The following is a 27587-nucleotide window of genomic DNA, read 5'->3' on the forward strand; positions in this document are numbered from 1 at the left end:
GAGTTAGGTACTGTGTGCACATTGCTGAGTCTGGATAACCAGACAGGCAAACATTATGATTATACTCATGTATTTCAGACATAACTCATGTAGCTTGCTTTCTGTCTCTGTGTGTGTGTATTTCCATCTTCAGGCTTGAACTCAGGGCCTGGGCACTGTCCCTGAGCTCTTTTTTTTTTTTTCCTTGCCAGTCCTGGGGTTTGAACTCAGGGCCTGGACACTGCCTTGGGGCTTTCTCAAGGTCAGTGCTCTATTACTTGAGCCACAGCATCTCTTCCAGCTTTTGGTGGTACCAAGGAATTGAACCCAGATCTTCGTGCATGATAGGCAAGCGCTCTACCACTAGGCCAAACTCCTGGCTCTTTTGCTCAAGGCTAGTGCTCTACCACTTTGAGCCACAGCACCACTCCGTGTCTTTTGAGTAGTTAATTGGAGATTAAGTCTCACCAGGACTTTTCTGCCCAAGCTGACTTCAAACCTCAATCTTCATATCTCAGCCTAGGATTAAAAGTGTGAACCCACCAGCACCCCCCACCTCAATTCTCCCCACCCCCCCACACCCCTACATCCCCACCCTCCCTATACATATCTCTTTTAATGTTCTTTTCTTTTTTCTTTAAATAAGCCAGGGTGCTGGGGATAGGACTATTTGACTCCCTGACAACTATAAGACATTGTGCTATCAACCAAGCAGCCTGAAACTGCCCTAACACCACCACAGGCTACTATGAACACTTTGAGGATACCCTGAGGAAGTTCCATGGTAACCACAGCTGCTTGTTGCAGGACTGGCTCCTGAAGGAACCACAAACAGCTTGCACCAGACTCTAGATTCTGCACTCATTTCCACCCAGGCTTCAGGAGGAGAACTTCCCCTGATGGTCCAACAGAAGGTGTGTTACAAACCCTAATCAGTCCTTCATTTGCATGATAGGACTGTGATGCTTGGTGCAGACACCTTTCTCACAGTCCTGGCCTTCCTTTTATCAGCAGGCTGTTTGCCCGTGCTGTGACTCAGCTGAGAGACATGCTCCTGTGCTGCCCCCTGGTGGTAAAACATTAAGCCCACTAAAAGGCTTCTCTGAATAGCTTTGGGTTTTTTTTTTTTTCTTCTTCTTCTTCCTATTTCTGATCTTTATCATTATTAAACCCATCAGAACAAATAGCTGGAAGAAATGGTAGCAACCACAGCCTGAGTGACAGCGAGATGACAATGACACCAGCAAGAAGAAGGCAGACAAAGAATTACCGTGAGCCATCAGGAGCAGATGCTGTTGAGACCCAAGAGCCTTGAAGAGCTGAGGCAAGAGACTGAGGGCCCTGGCCACTGAAACAGTTCCAGAGAATTACGAAAAGCCCAAGTGTCCCAGACACCTTCAGTTTGAAAGCTATTTAACACGTGTTGCTGTCAGGCTGAATTTTTCAACACCCAAGGCCTTTCATGGAGCTGTCATATGGTTCACTGCCAGAGCGCAGGATTACAAAAGCCACCAAGTGCCAGGGCCAATGACTGTAAAGCCCAAGGCAATAAGCCTCCAAGTCTGCTTTCAAAAGCCGAGTGGAATAGACTTCTAGCTCTCAAAGCTTAGAGATTAAAGACTCTAAACCTGCCAGTCCAGCCACTAGGCCTTGGTTACTAATGGACCCAAAACTACTAGCAATGAAAGAACTTCTTACTTACCTCTAATTCTTACCCAGATAGAACAGAAAGACTGCAGACAGCTCATTCATTACAAGGATTCTATTGTTTCCCTTAGGACACAGAGAATTCAATGAAATCCACAGTGGCTCTCAAATATAGTCCCTGAACAGCATCACTAGGAAATGATTTACAAATGTTCATTGTCAGGCCTCAATCCAACCAGGGGTAAAGCAGTAGGATGACTGAAGATTGGACACTGAAAACCTATCACAATGCAGTGAAAGCAGACTTATTGTCACTTGGCAAATGTATGTAGCTGCTCTTATTGCTGGGTGACATTTAACCTCCTCTTTGTACTCTTTACCATTGAACCTTAAGGAAGTCTTGGCTTTTATGATCACTCAATTAGGTTAATCAGTAGCTTTCTTGTAGCTGATATTTGTCAGCACCAGGCAGTGAGTACAGTAGAAATAAAATGCTTTGTCCCTACCAGGACAGACAAGTCCCTTACTAGGTCACATGTCTCAACATGAACTCAGAAACTTCTTTGTTTTGCTCGGACAACTCTGAGACAAACCACTGAGTGAGACCCTTGCTTGCCAAAACGAGCTTCTGTGGGCTGTTTCTATTAATGGGAGTGAGCATTACACACACACACACACACCCCAGATTTTAAAAAAAGTAGGGGAGGAGGAGTTACCTTAGGGAAATTATCTACTCTCCTTTATCCATTGCATAGAGGAAGAAAGCGAGCCCCAGGGATAGTATAGAGTTAAGCTGATGAAGAATCTAGAAAGTCATGGGGCCTGCATCTGTGGGCCTTGCAGCTGACACTCTGACTCACAATGGTAGTATTTTGAGCAATGACATCAAGCCGTCATTGGCTCAGGATGACTGATTAGAAATAGCCACCTGCCCTTGACAGTGATGAAAGCAGCTGGCAGAAAATCTTAAACAGGTTTATTTCATTTAAAAAAATAAAGCATAGCCTATTCAACCATCCACTGTGGTTTACAAACAGAAAAACATTCAAGATGGTCCTATGTAGAAACACAAGTTCTTATAAGAATAAGGCTCAGGGGATCTCTAGAGTGATTGTATGTTTCTACTTCCCCATTCCTTCAGAATAGCGATAAATTGCTCTTACAAATAACTACTAGTCAGTGACTGGGAGTTTGGCCTAGTGGTAGAGTGCTTGCCTAGCGCATGAAGACCCAGGTTCCATGCCTTGGTACCGCATCCACAGAAAAAGCCAGGCATGGTGCTATGGCTCAAGTGGTGGAGTGCTAGCCTTGAGAAAGCTCAAGGACAGTGCCCAAGCCCTGAGTTCAAGCCCTAGGACTGGTAAAAAAAAAAAAAGACTATGTATGTTCACTGTTATTTAAATGGTACTAAATAGATGATGCAAGTGGGAAAGCACCTGTCCAGCAAACATGACGCTTTGAGTTCCATCCTCAGTCCTGCCAAAAAAATAAGTAAACATATAAATCACTGTATGACAAAAGTAGAAATGTATACTGAAAGCAAAACAAAAATCTCCCCAAAGGCAGCCAGAGAGAAAAAAAAAAAACGTGGTTAACATTTTCAGAATAAAGAAGGCGATGTTGCACCACAGACAGCTTTAGGGGGTCTTTATTCATTTATTCATGTATTTATTTTGCCTTTTTTTTTCCTTTTCTGTTTGGAGGTGTAAGCATATAAATTAAAGAACGTTCAACAAACTTTTACTAGACATTCATTGCCTGTGAAGGACGAGCAAATGAGCAGTCATATTGTTATGAATACACACTTGATAGCTTTTGGTCATGCAGTTCTGAGCAGCCAGAGAGTGAACATTCTTAGTCACAACTCCTCATATGCACAGATCAGTTCAACAGCTGTGAGGCCTTCTTGGGGTTCCCACCCTAAACTTGATCAAGATCATTTACTCCCCTTATCCACCTATCAAGCCCCAGGAATTCCTCCACACCCCTGTGATGTCCTGTAACTGAGAGCAAGGCCTGGCACATGTCATTTAGCACTCCTCCCACAGAGTCATTGGTAGGAAATGAAGCCAGCACTGTGGGGTCTCTGAAGGCAGAAGAGGGTCATGTCCCTCACACTTTTGTAATTCCCCCCACAGCGCAATTATGGCTCTTTGAAAGGACGCATAATATCTGCTATCATTATATTTTATATGCTGGGAATATTTCTCCTGCCAGACCTGTTCAGATACAGCCACAAGAATAAAAGGACAGCAGAAAAGTCAGTGGTTGTTTATTATAAAAGTTGTGAATGCTGCTCTGTAATCCTAACTACTCAGGAGGCTGAGATCTGAGGATCAAACTTAGAAGCCAGCCAAGGAAAGAAAGTCCATGCAATTCTTATCTCCAATTAATCACCAGAAAACTGGAAATGGTGCTATGGCTCTAACGTGGTAGAGCACTAGCCTTAAACAAAAGAGCTCAGGAACAGCTCTCAGGCCCTGAGTTCAAGCCCCACAATCATCAAAAACAAAAAGCAGAGAAGGGCTTGGAGTCTGGCCTAGTGGTAGAGTGCTTGCCTAGCATGCATGAAGACCAGGTTCAATTCCTCAGTGCCACATACAGAGAAAAAGCCAGAAAATGTGCTGTGGCTCAAGTGGTGGAGCTCTAGTCTTGAGAAAGCCCAAGGACAGTGCTCAGGACCTAATTTTAAGCTCCAGGACTGCCAAAAGAAAAAAAAATGCAGAGAAAACATCAGGTGAAAGTGAGATAACCACCTAGAGGTGCCATGGATTGGGCTGGGTTTTGTTTATTTGCTCTTTTGGGGAGGCTGGGGATGGGGGGTGGTTTTCTTTTTGGTACTACTAGGGCCTTGTGTTTCAAAGCAGGCATTCTGCCTACCACTTGAGTTACACTTCAAGCAGGGTCCTTTATCTGCAATCCTCTTATTCTACTCATGCTTCCAGCATCACTGAGGGAAGATGCAGGGATATGCAACTGAGCCCAGCCATTGTGCTTCCTCTGTCGCTAGGAAAATAAGTACAAGACGCCTACTCAGGTAAATGAGTAAGATGGACACTTGTGACCTTCTTTATCCGAGGCTGAACATGAGCCTTGATCCTCTAACCCAACCTCCCAAGCAGCTCGAATTACAGGCTTGAGACACTGCCCACAGCAACTGTGCTGTTATTAATAATAGTTAAATTTAGGTGAGCACTTAACACTTCCCGAACATTCCTTCATTTATCCATGCCTCCATGGCAGATTTTCTGCTCTTCCCCATTTTAGATAGGAAGTAATTTGGGGCAACGGGTAGATTAAGTAATTTCCCCAAGTTATCTGCCAGAAAAAGAAGCCTAGAACTCTGATTTTGCTTTGTGTGACTTTAAACTCTCCAGTTTTTCCTCAGACCAAGAAAATGTCACAATTTACAAATTTTGGGGGCAACTGCTTTCAGGGAATTATGTTTGCTAGGCAAGCAAGCAATCTATCACATAAGCTAAGCACCAACTCATACTTTTCACATTTAAAATTCTGTTTAAAAGAACAGCACCAAGGGGGGAGGGAGGGAGAGAAATGGGGACCAAGACATGAGAAAGGGTATCAATGTTTGTGAAGTAATGCACCTTCTATCTGGTTAATATAATGTTACCCTTCTATTAATTACAATAAAAATATATGGAAAAATGAAAATAAAAGGGTATCAATGTCTGTGGAAAAAAAAACACCAAGGATATATATTAAACAGAGCGTATTCAATTACTAAACTCTCCTATCATTACAGTAGAAATTTCTTAGAGTCACTGAAATTTCTTTTATTGCTTTGTGTCAGCAAATAAATTTAAATTCTGTCTTCTAGACTTTATATTAAGTACATTTGTTTGCCTCCCAACTTATGGAAACTTGGAGATCTGAACAGAGTGAATCGACTTTGTTATGCCAGAAAGATTTGCAGGTTTAGACTGCTATCTTTGATCCTATCTACCATCTTTGCATTCAGCCTTCCACACCTTATTTTTTTATGGGTGGAACCAACCATGGATGGAAAATCGTTTTGAGAGTTTCTCTTTTTTATTTTGTCTATAAGGAGTATTTACAGGGGTTTTTGTCATTATTACAGCACACTAGTTCTTTCTAGTATAACAAATATTCTATGGTTATATTAAATAGAAATATTGTATTCTTTTTTTTTTTTTGCCAGTCCTGGGCCTTGAACTCAGGGCCTGAGGACTGTCCTTGGGCTTTCTTAGGGCTAAAGCTCTACCACGTGACCCTCAGCACCACTTCGGCTTTTTTTTTTTCCTATGTATGTGGTACTGAGGAATTGAACCTAGGTCTTTGTGTATGCTAGGCAAACACTCTATCACTAGGCCAAACTCCCAGCCCAGAAATATTGCATTCTATTAGTTATTATAAATAACCTAGAGATGATCTCAGGAGTAAGAGAATGGGTATAAATATAGCACCACTTTAAGGGACTTAAACATTTACATATCCTGGGATAGGGAGAAGGTCCTGAGATGAATTCTCTCATTGATACCAACTGATCATATTTTTTGTCATTGTTAGGTTGAAAAGGTTTAATGTAGCAATTAGCAGTTTCATTGAAAAAAATATGACCCTCTGTGGCCTGAGGATTTACAGTTACTACATAACTTACCAATTCTTTGAGGGTAGCATACAAAGTATCACCTATTCTATTTGTTCCTTGAGCAAAAACTTTTACTAAGCATTGGAGTAAAACTAAAGGGGAGAATTGTCTCCTTTCTGTTTCATGCCAAGGAGTAACCCTTGAGCCCGCTCCTGAGAAGAATGGAATAAGGAACACACACACACACACACACACACACACACACACACACACACACACACACACACACACACACACTGTACCACCTGAGGGCCTGAAGGCACAGGCTTGCCTACTTGATCACTTTATGAAAATGGCATAGCAGTTTTTGATAATTTTTGCCACCGAAGAACCAAGCCGGACAGCCAACATTACCAGCAACAGCAAAAGGGAAACCACAACTCAGTCCTTCTGTTCAATGTTGGCAGTCTGATTTTATGCCTGATAGTGAGTGACTCAAGGGGAAACACAGAAATTATGAAGATTGCACTCAGTTGGACAGAGGTTAATAATACTTAAAATGGCAAGACCAGCTCATGGTCCACTAACTCACTATGGTCAATCTTCCATTCCATTCCACTTAGCCTGGCACCACAGTGTCTTGTCTGTCTGTCTGTCTGTCTGTCTCTCTCTCCTCACTTCTTTCTGCCTCTTTCCCTCCTTCCTTTCCTTCCCTCCCTCCTCCTCCTCCTCTTCCTTGGCAGAGTATAAACACAGTCTTAAAGTTTAAAAGGGGAGGATTTGCAGCTGAACTTCCAGAAGAAGCTTTACTGGCGGGGGTTTCCACTGACTGCTCCCTGTCATTTCATCTCCTGTAACCAATCAAGAGGTAGAGAACAGCAAACACGCCCGCCCCAGCCGCAGTTTCCACAGCGCGCTGCTCCGCAACCGTAGAGACGACGGCCGGGGAGCCGCGGTCACCTCTCCCTCCGCCCTCGGTTGCCGGCGGCCGCCGCCTCCGGATTCCGGTGGGTGAAGAGGCTCCGCCGCGGAACATGGACGTGAACGTGGCGCCGCTCCGCGCCTGGGACGATTTCTTCCCGGGCTCCGACCGCTTTGCCCGGCCGGACTTCAGGGACATTTCCAAATGGAACAACCGCGTCGTGAGCAATCTGCTCTACTACCAGACCAACTACCTGGTGGTGGCTGCCATGATGATTTCCGTGGTGGGGTAAGTGGGCAGGCGGGGGAGGGAAGGAGGTGGGAGGAGGGACTCCGATCCGGGATCGGCGGGGAGGGGACGGGATCGCGGGGTGCGGGGACGCCCTCCGTCCCTCCGCAGCGCTCCCCGGGCACTTGGGCCCGCAGCCCAGCCGGTGGAAACTTGTTCGGGGGCGAGGCCTCCACGGGCGGGGGTGGGGGGGTGGAGGGGTGGGGGTGGGGGCTCTTTTCTCCTCCGGTGCCCAGGGGGCACCGCCCCTGAGTGGAAGGAGTGGGGGACTCGGAGGGGAAGCCCCCCCCACCAGGGTGGGACTCCTGCTGGGAGATAATTTGTTGCACCTTTCAGGCTCCTCGCCCTGAGGTTGCCTGGGGAAGTGGGGACGTGCCAGGCGGGGACCCCGGGCCGGGTGGGGACCCCGGGTCCTAGAAGGGCTTCTGAGGGGTTACCTCTGCCTAATGTCTGCCACACTGTACAGGAAAGCCCAGCTTTCCTGGGTGGTGGTGACATGGATCGAGACCCTCTGGCAATTCTGTCCGGGACTGACCACATCTGTCACCTTCCCAGCTTCACCCTCTAGCCTGAGACTTTAGGGTTATCTGAGGGCCTTTTCCATCCCTGATACTTTAAGAAAGAAAAAAAGAAGTATCACGGAGTTAACTAAGATTGTAGGTCCCTCCCCCCCCTCACACACACACACACACACACACACACACACATGCCTTTCCTTGGTGGATGGGTGATACCTACATCTTGATAATTAGTTCCTTTCTCATCTTAAAAAAAAAAAAAAGGAAGTAAAACTACTCGTAGATTTTGTAAAGGACTCATTTCCCCTACAAAACATTTCCATTTCAGAGTGAATACGGAAAGGGCACACTGGCTTGGGAGGAAAATGAGAAAATATAGACCTGAAGGCTGTGGAAAGGGTGAAGAAGGGGGTGTCTTATGTTGACCCCATGTTTGTTAGCTTATTTCCCTAGCTACTCTCTCTGCACCAGGTCTGCTGCCAACTCTGCACAGACCAGGATGAATCAGACTTGAATTCTGGCCCAGGGACACATGGCATTTGCTGAGAAGCTAAAGGAGCAAAGCCATATAGCACAGGCTTCGCTGGCTGTTCACAGTTTCCGGGTGTGGTTGTGAGTGTCTGTCCCCTCCCGTGCAGAAGTAGAAGTCGCTGTGTGGGACTCTACTTGGTCAGAGCCATGCTAGCTGTGTGTTGCTTGCAAGGAATTTCAAACTCTGGGAATGGGTCCGTGTGCCCGAGGCACAGGCTTGGCTAGACTCTAGCTAGAGCCAAGAAACAATTTAGTCAATTCCAAGGCTGGAGGCTCCTCTGACTTGATGCTACTTCCTAAACAGGGTAAAATGTCTTTAAAACAAAAATAAGTAAGACATAGCACACATTGTTTTGCTTTTTCTTTCCCTTTGTGAAAAAGCAAAAGGGTATATCTTATCTGGTAATCGAATTGGAGTTTCTTAACTCCAAAAACTTAAATACTGGTTATACATGGACTGATCAGATATACAGGGGGGAAAAAAGTCATGGGCCAAGAGTTTGGTCTAGTAATAGAGTGCTTGCCTCGCATGCATGAACACCTGGGTTCAATTCCTCAGTACCACAGACAAAGAAAAGCCAGAAGTGATGCTGGGCAATGGTGGCTCATGCCTGTAATCCAATCTACTAAGGAGGCTGAGATTTGAGAATCAAAGTTCAAAGTCAGCCCAGGCACAAAAGTCTGAGAAAACCGGCAGTGGTGCTATGGCTCAAGTGGTAGAGCACAAACCATGAGAAAAGCCCTGAATTCAATCCCCAGGACTGGCAGAAAAAAAAAAAAGAAAAGTCATTTTTCCAGAAAGGAGTTGCCTGCCTAGACCTGATGTGAGTTCAGGCAATCTCGCTGCTTTGAGGGGCTCCACGGCTCATCTCAAAGACAGGAGCCAGCCCCTTGACTAAATACAAACTTAGTTCTCTCACTGTGGCATCCTTGGCTCCTAACTTAAGAAATCTAGAGATATTAGTCCTTCTTCCACTCTCACCTATGAGATGTTGGAAGGTTTTCTTTTTGTTTTTCATAAGATTTTAACAATAATAACAACAACCAGTAGTAAATTATTTTCAAAAATTGTGTGTAAAATGGGAATCTTTTTCATACGTCGTGTATAAACTGTTTGGATGTATGTACAAACACAGTCTTTTCCCCTCAAAAATTTGTTTTCTCTTTACAAATAATAACAAGATAATTTACTGAAGCATCTTGGTACTAAGGACTTTGCTAAATTTTTTCCCTGCCTTACATCATAAACTATAAATAAAATAATCATTTATTATTATTTTATTATTATTATTAAACTTGAGACTTCAAGGGGTAAAATAACTTCCTGAGAAACACAGAGCCAGGTTTGTGCTAACTACTACTTCCACACCTTCCGACAAGTCATCAGATTTGGAGTGATGGTCCCTTAATGCTGAAAGAAACCACGCCCCTTTAGGGCCAGGGAGCTTGGCTGGTTCTGGAACATTTTGCCTCTGAAGAGAATTATTCTGTTTTGGTGCTGCTGTGCACAGAAGGTCAAAACCCTGCTGAAAGCTGTTTGTCTGACTTCTGAGGCAGCAGGTGATAGTGTCCTGTGACTTCGTGTGAAAATGTGGTCTAAGCCGGGAGCAGTGGCTCACACCTGTAATCTTAGCTACTCAGGAGGCTGAGATCTGAGGATCACGGCTCAAAGCCAGCTTGGGCACTACAAAGTGGAGAGACTCTGAGCTCCAGTTAATCACTAGAAAATGGGAAGTGGGGCTGTGGCTCAAGAGTAGGGTGGTAGCCTTGAGCTGAAGAGCTCAGGGACAGTGCTCAGGCCTAGAGTTCAAGCCCCATGACCAATCCTCCCCCCCTGCCAAAAAGAAAAGAAAATGTGGTCTAGAGGCTCTTGAGGGTAAAGAGCATGTTCGGAGGTGCTTTACCTCCAGTCCCTGACACACACACATCCTGTCCTGTGGGTGAGGACGTGGCTGGGCCCCTTAGGGCTATGGGGGAGCTCTAGGCTAGGCTCTCTGATGCCTGGTGTTGAAATCTGATTTGGATGAGAAAAGAGAGGACCAGCTCTTCAAGACTGCAGGAAAGAAGAGAGAAGATCACTGATGGATATAATCTAAACTCCCTGGAAAGGATTGTCTGTCCCAACATGGAGATTAAGAGGGATTAAATTAGAGAGAAATCTGTGTATGGGATGAGGGAGGGTTAGAACTAATTCACAGATGTAAGTTTTGTCCCCACCTGAATAGCATAGATTTCCAAGTGCATGCCTTCTACACGAGAGGTGTACTGTGTGTCTCACACTAAGGCTGATGAAACCTGTTAGCTCACAGCCAATCTTGACAGTTTTCCTCTCTTCTCTGCCAGATTAAGTATAATCAAGTCCCAGCTTCCAGGTACTAGCTGAGTGACCTGTGCCAGTTACTTTCTCTGTCCTCCCTAAAATGAAACCAATAACTCCCCCTACCTCACAGGCTTTCTGTGAAGGAAGGACTGAATTCACACAAGCCAGGCTTTCACAACACCATCAGTCTCTTGGTTTTTGCACACAAAATATTTCTCCTCCTCCTCCTTTTCTTCTCCTCCTCCTCCTCCTCATTATTATTGTTGTTGTTGTCAAAGTTGGTATTACCTAAGACATAGCTGGAAGATAGAGATCATCTTTATACCAGCATCTTCACCCATCTACCCAAAATTCCACTTTTGCTGGACACAGCTTTGGTATCATCTCTTTGAGGAAACACTGTACTTTTGTCCTACCTCCCCACACCTGTCCTGTTCCTGTTGGCCCAAAGCTTTTAACTTGCTCCCTCCTCTCCACCCCAAATGTAGATATTTGAAGCTAAAGACTGTAGATTTTGTGGGGCACAGGTAGCTCACGCCTGTAATCCTAGCTACTCAGGAGGCTGAGATTTGAAGATCAAGGTTCAAAGCCAGCCCGGGCACAAAAGGACCGGAGACTCTTATTTCCAATTAACCACTAGGAAACTGGAAGTAGCGCTGTGGCTCAAAGGGATACAATGCTAGCCTTGAACTGCAGAACTCAAGGACAGTGGCCAGCCCCAGAGTTCAAGCCCCACAACTGACAAAAATGTATAGATTTTGATTGTGATTGTTTTGTTTTTCTCTTTTTTTGTTTGTCAACACTGTTATTTTTCTTCTCTATTTCTGTATATATAGCAAATAGTTTGGTGAGTGCAAAGAGTTTAAGTGGCCATAAAGTCTCAGTGTGATCATAGGGTAGGTTTTAACATACTGTACATTAGGAGTAGTTGTGGAGGTAGTATTGTTTAATTAGTTAATCAGCTAATTTTTGTGTCAGTCCTGGGGTTTGAACTCAAGCCCTGGGTACTGTCCTGAACTTCCTTGCTCAAGGCTAGTGCTCTACCACTTTGAGCCACAGCACCATTTCTGGCTTTTTAGTAGTTACCTGGAGATAAGAGTCTTACAGACTTTCCCATTGAACCTTGATCCTCAGATCTCAGCCTCCTGGTGATGGATGCCTGGTAGTATATTGTTGTTATTTTGTGCTAGTACTGGGGCTTGAATTTAGGGTTTGGATGCTGTTTCTTAACTTTTTCACTCAAGGCTGGTGCTCTACCACTTGAGCCATCACTCTACTTTCAACTTTTTTGGGCTTAGTTGGAGATGAGTTCCACGACAGCCTCTGGAGTAGCTAAGATTACAGGAGTGATCAACCAGAACCTGGCATTATATGTTATTTTGAAGTACATAGACGCATGCCAACACATAGCAAATGACATGCTCCCACAGTGATTGGGCCTGAGCCATATCGGTGAGAACGAACTTAAATGTGAAGAGCAAACTTAAAATGATCTTATTATACTTATTTATTTATTATTTATTTTTTTGCCACTCCTGGGGCTTGAATTCGGGGCCTGATCACTGTCCTTGGGCTTTCTCAAGGCTAGAGTTCTACCACTTGAGCCACAGCACCATTTCTGGCTTTTTCTATGTATGTGGTACCAAGGAATCAAACACTGGTCTTGGTGCATGCTACGTAAGCACTCTACCACTAGGCCAAACTCCCAGCCCTTAAAATGATTTTAGTTCTAACTCTTCAGTGATTGATTCACTTTGGATTTGAAAAATCTTGGTGAAGACTTAAGATCTCTCAACCATAATGACTGACATTATGGTTCACTGACATGTGAAGCATGTAATTCTTTGCCCTGAGACTGCTGCGTGCAGAGACCAGTAGTACACATGGTCTCACCATAATTCTAGCAATTAAATACAAGGTTGTTTGATACCATTCATAAAGAGAGTTCTTGGCAGTTATGTAACAGAGCATTTCCTGGTTCATAAGCTTTCAAACATTATCATAATATCACAGTACCACTTCTGGCTTTTTCTTTGTATGTGGTACTGAGGTCTTCGTACTCTCCCACTAGGCCAAACTTCCGACTCCATTGATTTTTTTTTTTAAATCTGATTTTCTACCAATTGTATAAACTAGTGGTAAACCATAAATGAGAACTAGAACCTATTGGTTTTTCTTTGTAAACACAGAACATTTGCAGAAAATTATCGTCTGTTTTTGCAGTGTTTCTGACCTTAGCTCTAGTAACAGTTTCACAATAGTATTCATTTCTGTTGCTTCATTCATCTGCTCAACAAAGACTAGGAGGCCCTTGCCAACTTCTAGGACACTGTGGTAGGAAGATCAAGCAGAGAACAAAACAACTGTAAAACAACTGGTGCTGGTGACTCACGCCTGTAGTCCTAGCTACTCAGAAAGCTGAGATCTGAGAATTAAGTTTCAAAGTTAGCCCAGGCAGACAAATCCCAGAGCCCCTCATCTCCAAATAGCTAATAAAAAGCTGATAGTTGAAGCTTGGCTCAAGTGGTAGAGTGCTGGCTATGATCAAACAAAACTGAGCTATACCTTGAGGATCTGACTTGAGGGCCCAGCAAATCCAAACCAAACAAACAGAAATCCACCAAAACAATGGCTAGGTGCCAGGAGGTTCATGTCTTTTATGCTGACTAGTCTGGAGGCTAAGTAATTGCTGAGAATCTTGGTTCAAAGACAGCTTGGGCAAGAAAATCTATGGGCCTCTTATCTCCAGTTAACAACCAACAAATAAGTGGAGCTGTGGCTCAAAGTGGTAGACCACTACACTAGCCTCAAGCACAATAGCTCAGCAATAATGCCCAGGTCCCAGGGTTGGGAGTTTGGCCTTATGGTAGAGGGATTGTCTAGCATGCATGAAAACTGGGGTTCGATTCCTCGGTACCACATACATAGAAAAAGCTGGAAGTGGTGCTATGGCTCAAGTGGCAGAGTCCTAGCCTTGAGCAAAATGTGTCCAAGGACAGTGCCCTTAGTTCAAGCAAAATAATAATAATAATGATGATGATGATGATGATGCCCAGGCCCTGAGTTTAAGCCACAGGACTGAAAACAACATCCTGAATGCGATCATGCCTTCATCAGACTGAATCTAGAAGAGCAGGAAGACATTGGTGGAAACCTAAGAGTTAATTTCCTATACAAGTATAGCAGGCATACAGAAAAACACATCACCATAAACATATGTCTTTCCCCCCACCCAGCATACCTGATCTCTCCTGTAAGATATCCACTTCTAAAAATTTCAGGTGTTGGAAATACAGCAGGCACCAAGCATGCGGACTAGAGAAAAGGGAATTCAGTGTTACAAACAGCTCAGATGCCTTCTACTCATTTGACTCCATGTCTATGCTTAACCAGATACTTTCTGAGCCCTACGGCTACAGCCAGGAACAAAGCTCCACCTAGCCTTCCTTGTCCTCCCAGAATTAACCTCTTTCCCTGCCTTCTCTTTGATTATCCTTGAGACAGCTCAGGTGGAATGCAGGTGTCAGTCTTATGATGAGTCTTGTAATTCTAACTACAGACCTAAATTTAAGAGTTCTATGAGCATTACATCCCTAATTAGTCTCCCTGCTTCTATCACTCTCCCTTTTCTTGAGTTTCAGCAGGTTTCCTTCTTCTATTTTCATCTATGCAAAGTGCTTTAGGGCCATATTCCTCCTCATTCACATCCTCCCCCTCATTAGCCCAGTCTCATCCAGCTGGTAATTCTAAGAGGCCAAGACCATTCTTGACCTATCGACATGTTACCAAATGGAGAAGCAATATCGGACATTTCATATTATTTTCCTCTGGGACAAATGAAAGCTACCCTTTATCACTCACATTCAGGATCTCACCTTTACCCCTCTTCTGTCTCTGGCAAAATGTTTTGCTTTTGTTTTCACAGAAGGCTTTCAAGGCTCTAAATTTAGGTTAAGCTTACAGCCTAGTCCTGATTCTGCAAGCATGTACTGTAAATAGATAAAGATTTCCAGGAGTCAGCAGAAAACCCACTGAAAATTCCTACTTTGGCTAATCTGCTTCATAGCACATTGGTTAAGCTTTTTTTTTTTTTTTTTTTTTTTTTTTGTGGGTCATGGGGCTTTAACTTGGCCTGGGCGCTGTCCCTGAGCTCGTCAGCTCAAGGCTACTGCCCTACCCTTGAGCCAAGCCACATTTCCTGTTTTCTAGAGGTTAGTTGGAGTTGAGTCTCAGGTCCTTTTGTGCCTGGCTGGCTTTGAATCTTGATCCTCAGATCTCAGCCTCCTGAGTAGCCAGGATTACAGGCATGAGCTACCACGCCCAGCTGGTTAAGCTTTTTCTTAGAGGAAAAAAAGAACATGGAAATCAAGGGTTAGTTGTAGGTAAATAGGAAACAGAAGGGAGCCCTGGTGTTTACCAAGTTCATTAGCATTTGTCCAACCCTTCTCTGCTTGCTCTGTAAAAACTTGTCATGTGACAATAAGTCTCAGTAACCTTCCTTTTAAAAATGTATTCTAACAGCATTAAGCATTCAGTTTATTTACAAATATTTGTTTCAAACCAGTTCTGATGGTAAGAACCAAAGCAGTGATGACTCTATCTGCAAATTCATTATCCTACTCTTTGTATATGTTAGATTTCTATTTCTTATGATCTATTGAGACTCTTGTAAATCTTGTACTAGATTTACATTTTGTTGTTGTAGGAAGTGTCAGAGTTAGGACTTCTAACCCAGGTTAAAAATAAAAGAAGCAGGGCTGGGAGTTTGGCCTAGTGGTTAAAGTGCTTGTCTAGCCTGCACAAAGACCCAGGTTCGATTCCTTGGTACCACATACATACAAAAAAGCTGGAAGTGGTGCTGAAGCTCAAGTGGTAGAGCTCTAGCCTTGAGAAAGTCCAAGGACAGTGCTCAGGCCCTGAGCTCAAGCCCAGGACTGGCAAAAAATGAAAATAAAAATAAAATAAATAAATAAAAGAAGTAAGTTGCATGTGTGATGCAAATCTATAATCTTAGTTCTTCGAAGGCAAAGAAAGAATGATCAAGAAAGAGTTCAAGTCCACCTTGAGTTATGTAATCAGACCATTTCAAAATATCAAAAAATAAAAAATTAATTTTTAAATAAGCAATTGGCCTGATGACTGAAAAAAAACCTTGAAAGTCCCTAAGGGATGCATGACTTACATATGAATTTCTTGGAAATCAGTGTCCCATTTGAGAGTGTTTAGTGAGTACTTAATGGTACAGAGTACACAAAGATGCAATAGATATTTAAGCATGAGGTAAATCCCGTGAGCCTAACTCAGCTAGATTGGGTCATTGCAAGGCTAGAGTACTTTGCCCTCTCTGACACAAAAGAGAAAGCCACTGTCCCAGCTTAATTTTGCTGGAAGACTTCTTTACTTCATTACAGAGACAATGGCTACATTTACTCAAACCTAATTTGTGTTCACCGCTTATATTTGTACTTAATAATCAGAAATAACCACAGAGGACTATTGCATTCGCTGGAGGAATCAAAAAGGACTTTCAAGGACAGGTCTGCTATGCAGGGTCCTTCCTCTTTCTGTCCCACTGGGCCTCCCATCTGCCAGCATATGCTAATGACAAAGCCTACAAAGGCTCTTCAACCAGCCACCCACAGACCAACTGCCTCTTCTATCTCAGCCAATCATCTCTTCAGAATTACCACCTATATTTGCATATGAGTTTTCCTGTGTCGCCTTAATCACAAACTCTGAAGGAACATGGACAGGAAGTATTTCTTGAGCTCTATTTAGTATATAGTGAGAATAATAGTTGGCTGTCCTAGACAAACTCATGTGCCTTAGCGTATGCCATGGGTATTTGCTGAACTTATGTAAATAGTATGGAAATATGGTAGCTTCTAACCTTTTTTTTTTCCATCAACACTACTTATTAAGAACTTATTGTGTGTCAGGTATTGTGTTTAGGGCTAGGGTTGAAGGAATGTCATGGCTGGACACCATTCGCTCATGCCTGTGATCCTAACTACTCAGGATGCTGAGATCTGAAGATTGTGGTTCCAAACCAGTTTGGCAGAAAAGTCTGTGAGACTATAATCTCCAGATAACCACCTAAAAAATATTAGCTATAAGTAGAGCTGAGGCTCAAGTGGTGGAGAATTAGCTTTGAGAAAACAAACTCAGTATCCAAGCTCCAAGTTTAAAAAAAAAGTCACGATCTCTGCTCTTAAGGAAGCTTCATGTGTAATAGGGACTATCTCTAAAGATACATGTCACATTTATGCAAATAAACAATGTCAGTAAAGGATTTGCTCTACAGAAGATGCATCGGGTGTTGTGCTCTATTCAGAAAGGCTGGGAAAAGACTGGCTGAGCTGTGAGGGAGGGTGGAATGAATCAGGAAGAAAGAACAGCTTATGGCCGGGAGTTTGGCCTAGTGGTAGAGGGCTTGCCTAGCATGCACGAAGACCCGGGTTCGATTTCTCGGTACCACATACATAGAAAAAAAGCCAGAAATGGTACTGAGGCTCAAGTGGTAGAGCTGTAGCCTTGAGAAAGTCCAAGGACAGTGCTCAGGCCCTGGGCTCAAGCCCAGGACTGGCAAAAAAAAAAAAAGAACAGCTTATGCACAAGCCTGCTGGTAGCATGGAAGAAAGGTGAATGCTGGGGAGAGACTGGAGCCCCCAGGTGCAAGCACAGAATCAGAAGGTGGCAAGGACAGCCCTTGCTGGCCCTTTAGCATCCCTATACCAATTAGCAGCGGTGCCTCTTACTACATGCAGCCTATACCAAGTGTCAGGCCTGCTAAGTGGAGTGTGCCCTGGATTTCAGGCCTCACTCTACAAGTCAGCCTCTTTTGCTTCTCAACACTTTTGTAAAGTGCTATCGAGGCAGGCAGACCTTGTAAGATCAGTAAAGAACTATATCTCTATTCTAAGAGCCGAGTAATAGGAAGCAAGAAAGAGGATGGGTGTGTTCATTAGTGCAATGAGCCCTCTGATGTTAAGGGATCCACAGAGAAACCTCATCCATTTAGAGAACTGTATCGTCAGTAAATATTCTGCCTGCCCCCTCGTCCACCTCCTTTCTTCTCGGTGAGTCAGACTTACTCAGGAACCACACTTCAAAAACAGCTTTGGGGGTTAGAAAAGTAGAACAAAGTCACTTCTGCATAGGGATCATTTCTCAGCCTACCAGGTTTTCATTGGCTCTGGAGGTGATCAGAGGAAGGCCGCTTTGGCTAATTTTATTGCCAACTCTGCAGTTGGTGGCCCTGGACAAACTTACTGACTTGTCCATTGCTTAGCATGCTTGGATGTAAAATGAGGTAAGCTTTCAGGATTCTAAAACAAATGCTTTCCACTAAGATGTGGCTGCTGGATCACACTGGCAAGTTTGGGGCGTGTATCCACACCCCCATTGCCATCTGTCCTTGTAATTGTACTCCCCTTGGGTAGCTGCTGGGGATAGAACCCAGGGCTTCTCACAACCTAGCTGACTGCTTGACCCCTGAGCCATGCCCCAGCTCCTCCCCCACAGCTGTCTTCAGAGGCATTCCCCTGGTGACCCTCAGTTCAAGCTGTGCAAGTAAGTTAATATAGAATGGTGGAGGAAAAGCCCTAAAGCTTTTTAATACATACAATAGAAGAATCCTGAATCCCTGTCATAATTGTCACCTCTTCCTTTCCTTTTTTTTTCTTTCTATTTTCTTCCCTAGATTCTTTGGATTATATTTTTTCAATTCTCTGGGCCTCTGTTTTCACCTGTGTAATAATACTGTATTAACTCATTGTTTAAGACAGCTATGAAAGTTTGCAAACAGAACACTAAATCTTTTGTGGCTGCGAATAGCTCCATTTCAGTCATTATCACAGAATTTTTTTTACTAGAATGAGCTATTTTATTTGTATATTAATTCCTGTCATAATAGAAAACATCTTTTCATTTGCAATTCAAGGTCATATTGCCACCAAAAACAGAAAATCGAATGTTTTCTCTTCTCTCCTATTCTCCTTTTGTAGTCTATATTACTGTATCATTTCTCTCTGCCTTCCTTTTTTTTTCTTCCTTCCTTTTTCTTATTCGTGGACTATCAATAGAGTTTTTCACATGAAAGTTAAGTGTCCAACTTGCAGAAACTTTATTCTGAGAAGTTCTTTGAGTTTGTCTTGCTTATGATGACTAATGACCCAGCTACTGGCTAAAACCCTTTTAAACAAGAATTGGTTCCCAAGTTCACTCACTCACTGGAAAATGGAATCAGTTATGCATGTGTGAGAGAGAGTATATGTGTATTCGTGTTTGTGTGCATGTGCATACCATTTTACTCCATCTTCAGGTGAGTACTAGGGCATTGAGGTGGCATTTATTTACCATTTCTCAGAAGGAAACTGCATTTAATCAAAACATGGAACAAAGTTTCTCCTTCTGGTAACAGTTGTTAGTGTTTTTTTCCATCTTGGAAACATGTTTCCTTTCTAATTATAGCTTGTGGCCAGGCTTGTTGTAATCTAAAACCAGTTCTATAGGAGTCCTTGTTCTGTTCTTTTGCTTTGAACACAAGCAGCAGGAACAGGTGAAAAGCACATTTGGAATTGCTACAGTTAGGCCTAGATTTTTTTTTTCAGAGGGGGGCGAATCATGAGACTTGAACTCTGGCCTGACTGAGCCTCTGAGCTCTTCAGCTCAAGGCTGTCACCCTACCCCTTGAGCCACAAGCCCCACTTCCTATTTTCTAGTGATTAATTGGAAATAAGAGTCTCATAGATTTTATTGCCCGGGCTGGCTTTGAACCATGATCCTCAGATCTCAGCCTCTGGAGTAGCTAGGATTTCAGATGTGAGCCACCGCTTCTGGCAGGCCAAGATTTTTTTGTTGTTGTTCTTAGGCTGAACTTTATTTAGGTATTCAACTTCGGTGTCTGCTGTATTGTCCAGTGATAAACAGAAAAGACTTGACATGATTTTTTTTAGCTGTTTCCTAAATTAGTATTTCCAGAAAGAACTGAGCAGGATAACTTTGATGCTTTGCAGTTTATACAAAGGTGTGCTCTTAAACTTTCATCCCCCATTCCAGCTTTGCTTCACAGCTCAGAAATGTTTGGGGAGCTTCTACATCAAAGGCAGGGCTTTGTGAAAGGATGTTTCTTTTAGACAATTAACTTTGTCATTTTAAAATACCAAGTACTTCTATTTATTCAAGTAACACATGGACATACGGGAAAATATTAGAATAGAAATAAATGAATGAGACTAAATTCCCTACAATGCTCCTAGCCAGTATAACTGCCCATTCGGTTGGACTGAATTTGATGGGAATCTTTTTCCATGCTGAGAATGAGATATATTACTTGGGGAGATTCTGTGCCTCTGTTAGTCTCTCTACCATCTGTTAAAGGGAATCATTTTTGTCCTCTTGCTTCTGCCCTTTTTTTGTTCTATAAGGAAATGCTTGTCTTTCCTAGACAGATTGCAAGGTTATTTCAGGAGACAAAACAAAACAAAATACAGCCAAGCAACCCTCGCCCATATGACACACACCTGTAATTCTACTCAGGAGGCTGAATCAAGGTTCAAAGGCAACCCAGGCAGGAAAGTCTGTGAGTCTCTCATCTCCAAAAAGCCAGGAGTGGAGCTGTGGCTCCAGGGATAGAGCACTAACCTTGAGCAACATACTTCAGGTACTGCATCTAAACCAAAATTCAATGCGCATGCACACACACACACACACACACACATCATCATCATCATCTCACCAGGCTAAGCAGACACAGGTAATGTAAAACTGAGAGGGAGGGAAAGTAGACAGACAGAGCTGGTGTGGTGGGTGTTGAGAGAGTGAGCTAGGGGCAGAGCATGGTGACCAAGACAGAACCTCAGAATGAACAGAGGGTCAGGGTTGAGTTGAAGAAGTTGGAGAGGGAATAGCTTCTCCAACAGTCTGGGGTACTTGCTATGGGTAAAAGCATCTCAACTTTTGCAACTTAAGATGATATTTAACCAAGTAGGCAACTTCAGTGAGGATTACAATGCAACTACCATGTGTCAGAGCCCAGGGATGGGAAAACTAAATACATGACCTCCTTGGGAGGTCGGCTCTATGAAGCAGACTGACCACTTGAGTAGGGGTCACTCTGTTTTGGTATGGTCTTACCTCCACCATTTCTAATTTCCACCATTTTCATAAGTTTCTTCATTTGAGAAATGTTCCCTAAGGTTATGGAGATTTCATGTTCCAGTTGAAAGGGCTTAGTACTCAATAATCATTGTGCTTACCCCTCTTCTTGTCCCTCCTCCTGCAGCTTCTGCTGATGAGCCAATCTTTGGTTTTCTCACATTCCAGGTTTCTGAGCCCGTTCAATATGATTCTTGGAGGGATTGTGGTGGTGCTGGTGTTCACAGGGTTTGTGTGGGCAGCCCACAATAAAGACATCCTCCGCCGGATGAAGAAGCAGTACCCCATGACGTTCGTGATGGCCGTCATGCTGGCTAGCTACTTCCTCATATCCATGTTTGGGGGAGTTATGGTCTTCGTGTTTGGCATCACTTTTCCTTTGTTGTGTAAGTGATCTTGAGTTTTCTTTACATTGTTTAAAAAAATATAGGCACAGTTTTCCTAGGGAATGGAATTTAACCTGTCTGTGATAGGTAATGGACATGTCTGCTGCAGTGTTAACTTTCTAAAACAACAGACCAGGGCCTCAACGTGTATTCATTCCACAGGCATATCTGGGTACTGGCTACGAGCAAAAAATAAAAAAGAAATAACACACAACGACACAGGAAGTCATCAAGACATAAATTAGATTCTGGATTGTTCTGATTCTAGAGTCATTTCCCAATCTGTAAGTGACACTCTTACTGTGCTGACACAGGAACGAAAATATTTGTTATGTACTCCACCTTCTTCAGAAGAACATAATCACTGCCCAAAGATAGCTAAATCTATACAAATCATTGTCCCACAGTGCAATTACTGAATAGTCTGGTTCTAGTGAACTAAACATTTTCTAAATTATATGTACCTTATTTACTAAGACCCCAAATACTTGGCCTGAAATAGAGAAGAGGTAAAATTCCTGTCTCATCTGATTCATATTTAGTTGTATGACATGACAGGAACACCCTTTTTACTAAATAGGTAAGTAGTCATTTGCTACTTTGGGATTAAGCCCAGTATATCCATGAAAAAAAAATCCTACATCTTGTACAAAATCTATACATTGAAATTGCCTTCAAAAAGTTTCAGTACCTGTTTAAACAAATCTCATGTTAACTTTAGTATCTTCCACGTAAGAGTTGGTGACAGATCAGGGTGATGAAATGGCAGATGGTAAGAGTTATGATTTCTGTCCAAGATTTTTCTGGAGACTAGCATGCTTTGGACTGGTCATCCTAAAAGGGAGATTACAGATAAGATCAGCTCTCAAAATTTGATCCATGTGAGAATCCTCCAGAATGCCCTTACACAAATATAAATTTAGCTGAGCACCAGTGGCTCATAACCATAATCCTAGCTACTCAGGAGGCTGAGATCTGAGGATTACAGTTCAAAGCCAACCCAGGCACGAAAGTCCATGAGACTCTTATCTCCAATAAGTCAGTTACCTCTCTTGGACATCTGGATTCTATGGCTCAACACTGGTAACACAAAGGACCGGTAGGTTTAGAAAGCTCCTCATGTTACCAAGGGCCAGTGTAGATGGGGAACCTCCAGATAAGAACCACATCAGTAATTTTTCAAAACGAGGATCAAGAAATCAACCTGCATCAGAATCATCCAAAGCGCTTATTGAAATGATAGCATCTGCATCCCTACCTCAGTCTTGGCCTCAACTTTAGCTAGTGGAGAATGAGTTTTTGCATATTTAATAAACTTACCAGGTCCCTGAGAGGTGGACAGCCACTGGTGTAGATCAGAGGGTCTCTTTAAACAATCACAGACTCCCGGTGCCATTGCTCTTCCTTCTTTTTTCTTGGGGGGGGGGGCACAGAGGATTGTGAACGTAACAAGATTCTTATGCTTGCTAAGCAGGCACTCTATCATTTCTTTTTTTTTTCCTTATTGAGATGGACTTTCAGTTTATGTTCAGTAACAGTCTGGACTGTGATACTCCTATTTGTACCTCCCTTTGTCACTGAAATGACAGCTGTGTGCCACAGGTCCCAGCAATTATGTTTCTACAATAGCTTGGGATGACAGGTGTGCATCACCACATCTAGCCATTGACATGGAACATTGCCATCTTTCATGTCCAGACTGATTTGAACCATGATCTCCCATCTCTGCCTTTCAGTGAGCTAGAATTCCAGGTATGAACCACTGTGCCAGAATCCAGGCCCATCTCTTGTAGGTTCTGGGCCAGGAGGACCAGGAGAGGGGCCAAGAAATAGTTTTTTTTTTCTTTGCCAGTCCTGGAGCTTGAACTCAGGGCCTGAGCACTGTCCCTGGACTTTCTTTTCTCTTTTTTTTTCTTTTGCCAGTCCTGGGCTTGAGCTCAGGGCCTGAGCACGGTTGTTGGACTTTCTCAAGGCCAAAGCTCTACCACTTGAGCCACAGCACCACTTGCAGCTTTTTCTATATATGTGGTACTGAGGAATTGAACCTGGGTCTTTGTGCGTGCTAGGCAAGCACTCTACCACTAGGCCAAACTCCTGATCCTAGAAATATGTTTCTTAATGAACAGGTTGGGAAATTCCAAATGAAAAACTGCCTCTTTCCAAGGTACTTTAAAAGTAAATTTGCATGCCTCCTGCAGGGAGCAAAATACAGATAATCCCTGACTTGAGTAGAGTTCCTTTGTGGAAAACCTTGGATAAGAGGATTATTATATAGGTTGGAATCCCACTGGTTCACAGTGGATGTCATAGCATTTAAGTATGAAGGAAAGAAATGTGGCTGCCATGTTTATGGCTGTTCCAGCTAAATGCCATGCTTTCTGCTGCACAGAGAACTCTTATGTGTGGCTAGATCATCAGCTGTATATCAAGTCTGTGCTACCATGTGAAGACGGGTCAGTGAGAGAGGCAAGACAGGAAGGGAGGAGAGTGTTGATATGGCAAAATCAAGTTCTTGTTGTAACATGATCTGCGGGTTTCTTCTTTGCAGTGATGTTCATCCATGCATCCCTGAGACTTCGGAACCTCAAAAACAAGCTGGAGAATAAAATGGAAGGAATTGGCTTGAAGAGAACCCCCATGGGCATTATCCTAGATGCCTTAGAACAGCAGGAGGAAAGCATCAGCAAGTTCACTGACTATATCAGCAAAGTAAAGGAATAAACATAGTGTGCCAGGCCATAGGGCTGCAGGAGAAATGGAGTTGCAGTCTGCCCTTATCCAGACCTACTTTTCCTTTGTGTCTTTTGAAGTAGGAGGTGCACGTTTTACCACCCAACTATCTAAGGCAGCACGCATGTACAGGCCCAACTGTTAGAATCCGATAATACAGAAAGAAGGCCTCAGAAACTGAAAGGAAACCAGCCTCCCCTTGTGCCTGAAGTTTTTGAGTGTGTTTTTGAAAGAGAATCATGAATTCTATAGCAACAATGCTATTCTGTCTTCTCTCTTAGGGGAAAAAAATGTCATTGTAATTCATCCAAGCAATATGAGTAAATGCTGAAGTTTATGATGTCATGTGTTGGCCTATTTCTAATCCTCTCCTGCATTCCCTTCCAAAACTCCCCAAGACTGTTTAATGTGTGGGATTAAAAATTAGTGTAGATTCTCTTGTTCTTTTAAAATCAAAGACAAGATCTCTCTCACTTTACTGCCTGTTTGAAGAAATAAATATGCCAGTTGTTTATACTTTGTTTACATATATGAAGATAGCTGTCTAGGAAGGTATTTTGTTAAATTTTTGTAAATTTTTGAAATGCTAGTAATATGCGTTCACCAGCAGGTTTGTCGCAGCATTAATGTCCTCTTTCTTAAAGGTTATAGCTATGTGACCTGCATTATTCTTGACCTGTTAAGAAACAAAATAAATAAATAAAATAAAAATTCAGTTCATCTTATAATTTTTTGTTGCTATAATGAAGCAAAAAATTGTCTAAGATAATGTTTCTTTGTTGGCACATTTAGAAAGAAAATGGGTGTACTCTGGGAGTTTGACTAATGGTAAGAGTACTTACCTAGCATGCACAAAAACCTGGGTTTGATTCCTTAGTACCACATACACAGAAAAAGCCAGAAGGGGTGCTGTGGCTCAAGTGGTAGAGCTCTATCCTTGAGAAAGCCCAAGGAAAATGCTCAGGCCCTGAGTTCAAGCCCCAGGACTGGCCAAAAAAAGGGGAGGAAAGGACCATTGTCTTCTACAGGTCAAAAAATTTTATAGCAATTGTTAGAATTACATACTTTCAGACAGACATTAATAGTGTGATTTTATTTCATTACTTTTATCCCTTTTGTGTTTAGAAGTATATTAAATATGTTTGTTTGCCACCTGGGTGAAGTAGAAGCATTTAGATTTTTTTTTCTTATGTGAAATAATGAAGACAAATCAAGGTAGTAATTACTGAAGAAATTGTATTACCTAGAAGAAAAGCAAAAGGATACGTTAGTCCCTATTTTTTGTACATTTTAATTTCTCAGCCCACTGCAGCTTTCCTCTTTAGCACAGTGATAACACTATGGCTTTGTACATGGACCAGAAAATGGAGAATAAATATGGAGAATAAAATTTATTAAGCAGGCAAAGACACAGGATTAAAAGGTTTTACTTGAGATAGTCTTGGTAATCATCAAAGGTATTGTGGGCAAGAGTTTATTTGCTGTACATCTATAGAAATATCTGAGAAACTTAGTGACTACCCTAAATGCTGAAGACATACTGGTCAGCAAACACACCTGGCTTGTGTTTTAAGTATTCTATAATAAAGTATTCTTTATTCTTAAGTATTCTTTATTAAAATGTTGAAAGCAGGAGAAAAAAATGTATACACATTTTAGCCTCTTCTTTCTTCTATATATATGATATTCTGACCAAATGTCAGAAAAAAGTGACAGGTTGAATTTTAAAAAGATTATCATTTCTAATGACTAGTGGCCAATTCTAAGAAGATAATCGAACAACAGTGACATGTAAGTTGTATTTTGATGGTGTATTTAAAAAATAGGTTAAAATCTTCCACTAAGGTTTTTCTTGTGGGTGTGGCAGATAGAAAGGACCCTGTGCGTCACAGACCCCTCTAACCTATGATAACAACCTGTGAAAGCGGATCCTTTTTTCTTTCAGTTTAGGATCCTCTTTCAAGACTATTAGCATATTGTGAAATTCCTCACTTAATAATGAATGCTATACCCAGCCAGGCAAATGCACAGAACTTTCCAGAATATCAACTAATATACACAGTGCAATGCCCTTTGAGAGTACAGCCTCTTCAATGTAGGAAAGGCTAAAGAGTTTGAAAGGTTGATTTCTTGTAGCCCGATCTCAACTAATAATCCCATTTCTGTGCTAGAATCTTTTCTAGAAATAATAAAGAAGAAGTAAACAAGCCAGGTGCTGGTGGCTCTTGCTTGTTATCCTAGATACTCAGAAGGCTGAGAGCTGAGTATCAGTTCAAAGCCACCTCAAACAGAAAAGTCCATGAGACTCTTGAACATGGCCTAATGATAGAATGATTGCCTAGCATGCAAAAAGCCCTGGGTTTGATTCCTTGGTACCACATACATAGAAAAAGCCAGAAGTGGTGCTGTGGCTCAAGTAGTATATCACTAACCTTGAGCAAAAGCAGCTCAGGAATAGCACCTGAGCTTCAAGACCCAAGACTGGCAAGAGTGAGAGAGCAAGAGAAAGAGAATGAGAGAGAGGAGGGGAGGAATACAAAAATAACAGCTATTGGAAAATTACTGGCCTGATTGAAAAAACGTAACTATTTTGTCTACTCTTACATGAATTATCCTAGAGAAACAGGAACAGAGTCTTTCTTTCCCAAATCTTATTCCTGTACACAATGCAGTGTTTTAAGTTTGCGTTCCTTAGAGTCAATTTCTCCCAGCCTGCTTTGCCTGCGTTATCACTAAGAGTCGCTAAAAAGAGAAAGCAGGCCGACATCTTTTATTCACTCAGGTAAAGGAGAAAGTACTATAATACGATATACTAATTCCTAGGTTAACATTGCTTTAAAAAGTGATGAACATTTTTGAAGTTGTATCGTGAAATCTCAAGTACTATGTGCCTAGTGACTGCCATGCATAACTAAGGGCTCTGGGACCTTAGAAGGAGGAAAGAGGGTGGGTGGGAACTGTAGAAAGGGTTGGGAGACTAGATAAAACCTTTATAAATGCAGAGCAGTTAGAGGTGTGAAGGGTTGAGAGTAGGGGCATGAAGTGCGCAGAACAATAGGTCATTGAGGGTAAACAGGACTTGTGAGAGCTGAGACTAGATTCATACACTGGCAATTCATACTAGACAATACAGTGCCCTGAAGGTGGAGATTCGGAGTTTAATCCTGTAGACAAGCTTCCTGTAGAGAGAGGGTTTTTTTTGTTTTGTTTTGTTTTTGCCAGTCCTGGGTCTTCAACTCAGGACCTAAGCACTGGCCTTGGGTTTTCTTAAGGCTAGAGCTCTACCACTTGAGCTACAGTACCATTTCTGGCTTTTTCTATGTATATGGGACCAAGGAATTAAATCCAGGTCTTCATGCATGCTAGGCAAGCACTCTACCACTAGGCCAAATTCTCAGCCTATAAAGGGTTTTTGAGATCAAGGAAATCATATGAAATTCATGGATTTATAAACTCAATAATTATGCATGTGCACATGCACGTGCATATATCTATAATATAACAAAACCTTTAATAACTATTACTGTTTATTCTTCTA

The 27587-nt window shown here is 42.5% G+C and overlaps 1 protein-coding gene across 1 annotated transcript; it reads left to right on the forward strand.

The window, feature by feature from the left end:
- The first annotated feature begins 7127 nt into the window (after positions 1 to 7127).
- Positions 7128 to 24386, forward strand: Arl6ip5 (ARF like GTPase 6 interacting protein 5). Its single transcript, XM_090323907.1, has 3 exons — positions 7128 to 7406; positions 21102 to 21319; positions 23868 to 24386. Exons 1-3 carry the CDS (start codon positions 7231 to 7233, stop codon positions 24038 to 24040), a joined length of 567 nt encoding a protein of 188 aa, XP_090180033.1. The 5' UTR covers positions 7128 to 7230; the 3' UTR covers positions 24041 to 24386.
- Positions 24387 to 27587: the final 3201 nt, after the last annotated feature.

The sequence above is a fragment of the Megascapheus bottae genome, chromosome 2, assembly GCF_031878675.1.
Source record: "Megascapheus bottae isolate mThoBot1 chromosome 2, mThoBot2.hap1, whole genome shotgun sequence".
Lineage (NCBI taxonomy): Eukaryota > Metazoa > Chordata > Mammalia > Rodentia > Geomyidae > Megascapheus > Megascapheus bottae.

What these genes read in the sequence shown, in the direction of transcription:
- Arl6ip5 (XM_090323907.1), top strand. Translation starts at nt 7,231, where the DNA reads ATGGACGTGAACGTGGCGCCGCTCCGCGCCTGGGACGATTTCTTCCCG. An exon ending in ATGATGATTTCCGTGGTGGG is followed by an intron (nt 7,407 to 21,101) that starts GTAAGTGGGCAG and finishes CTCACATTCCAG; the next exon opens with GTTTCTGAGCCCGTTCAATA. An exon ending in CATCACTTTTCCTTTGTTGT is followed by an intron (nt 21,320 to 23,867) that starts GTAAGTGATCTT and finishes TCTTCTTTGCAG; the next exon opens with TGATGTTCATCCATGCATCC.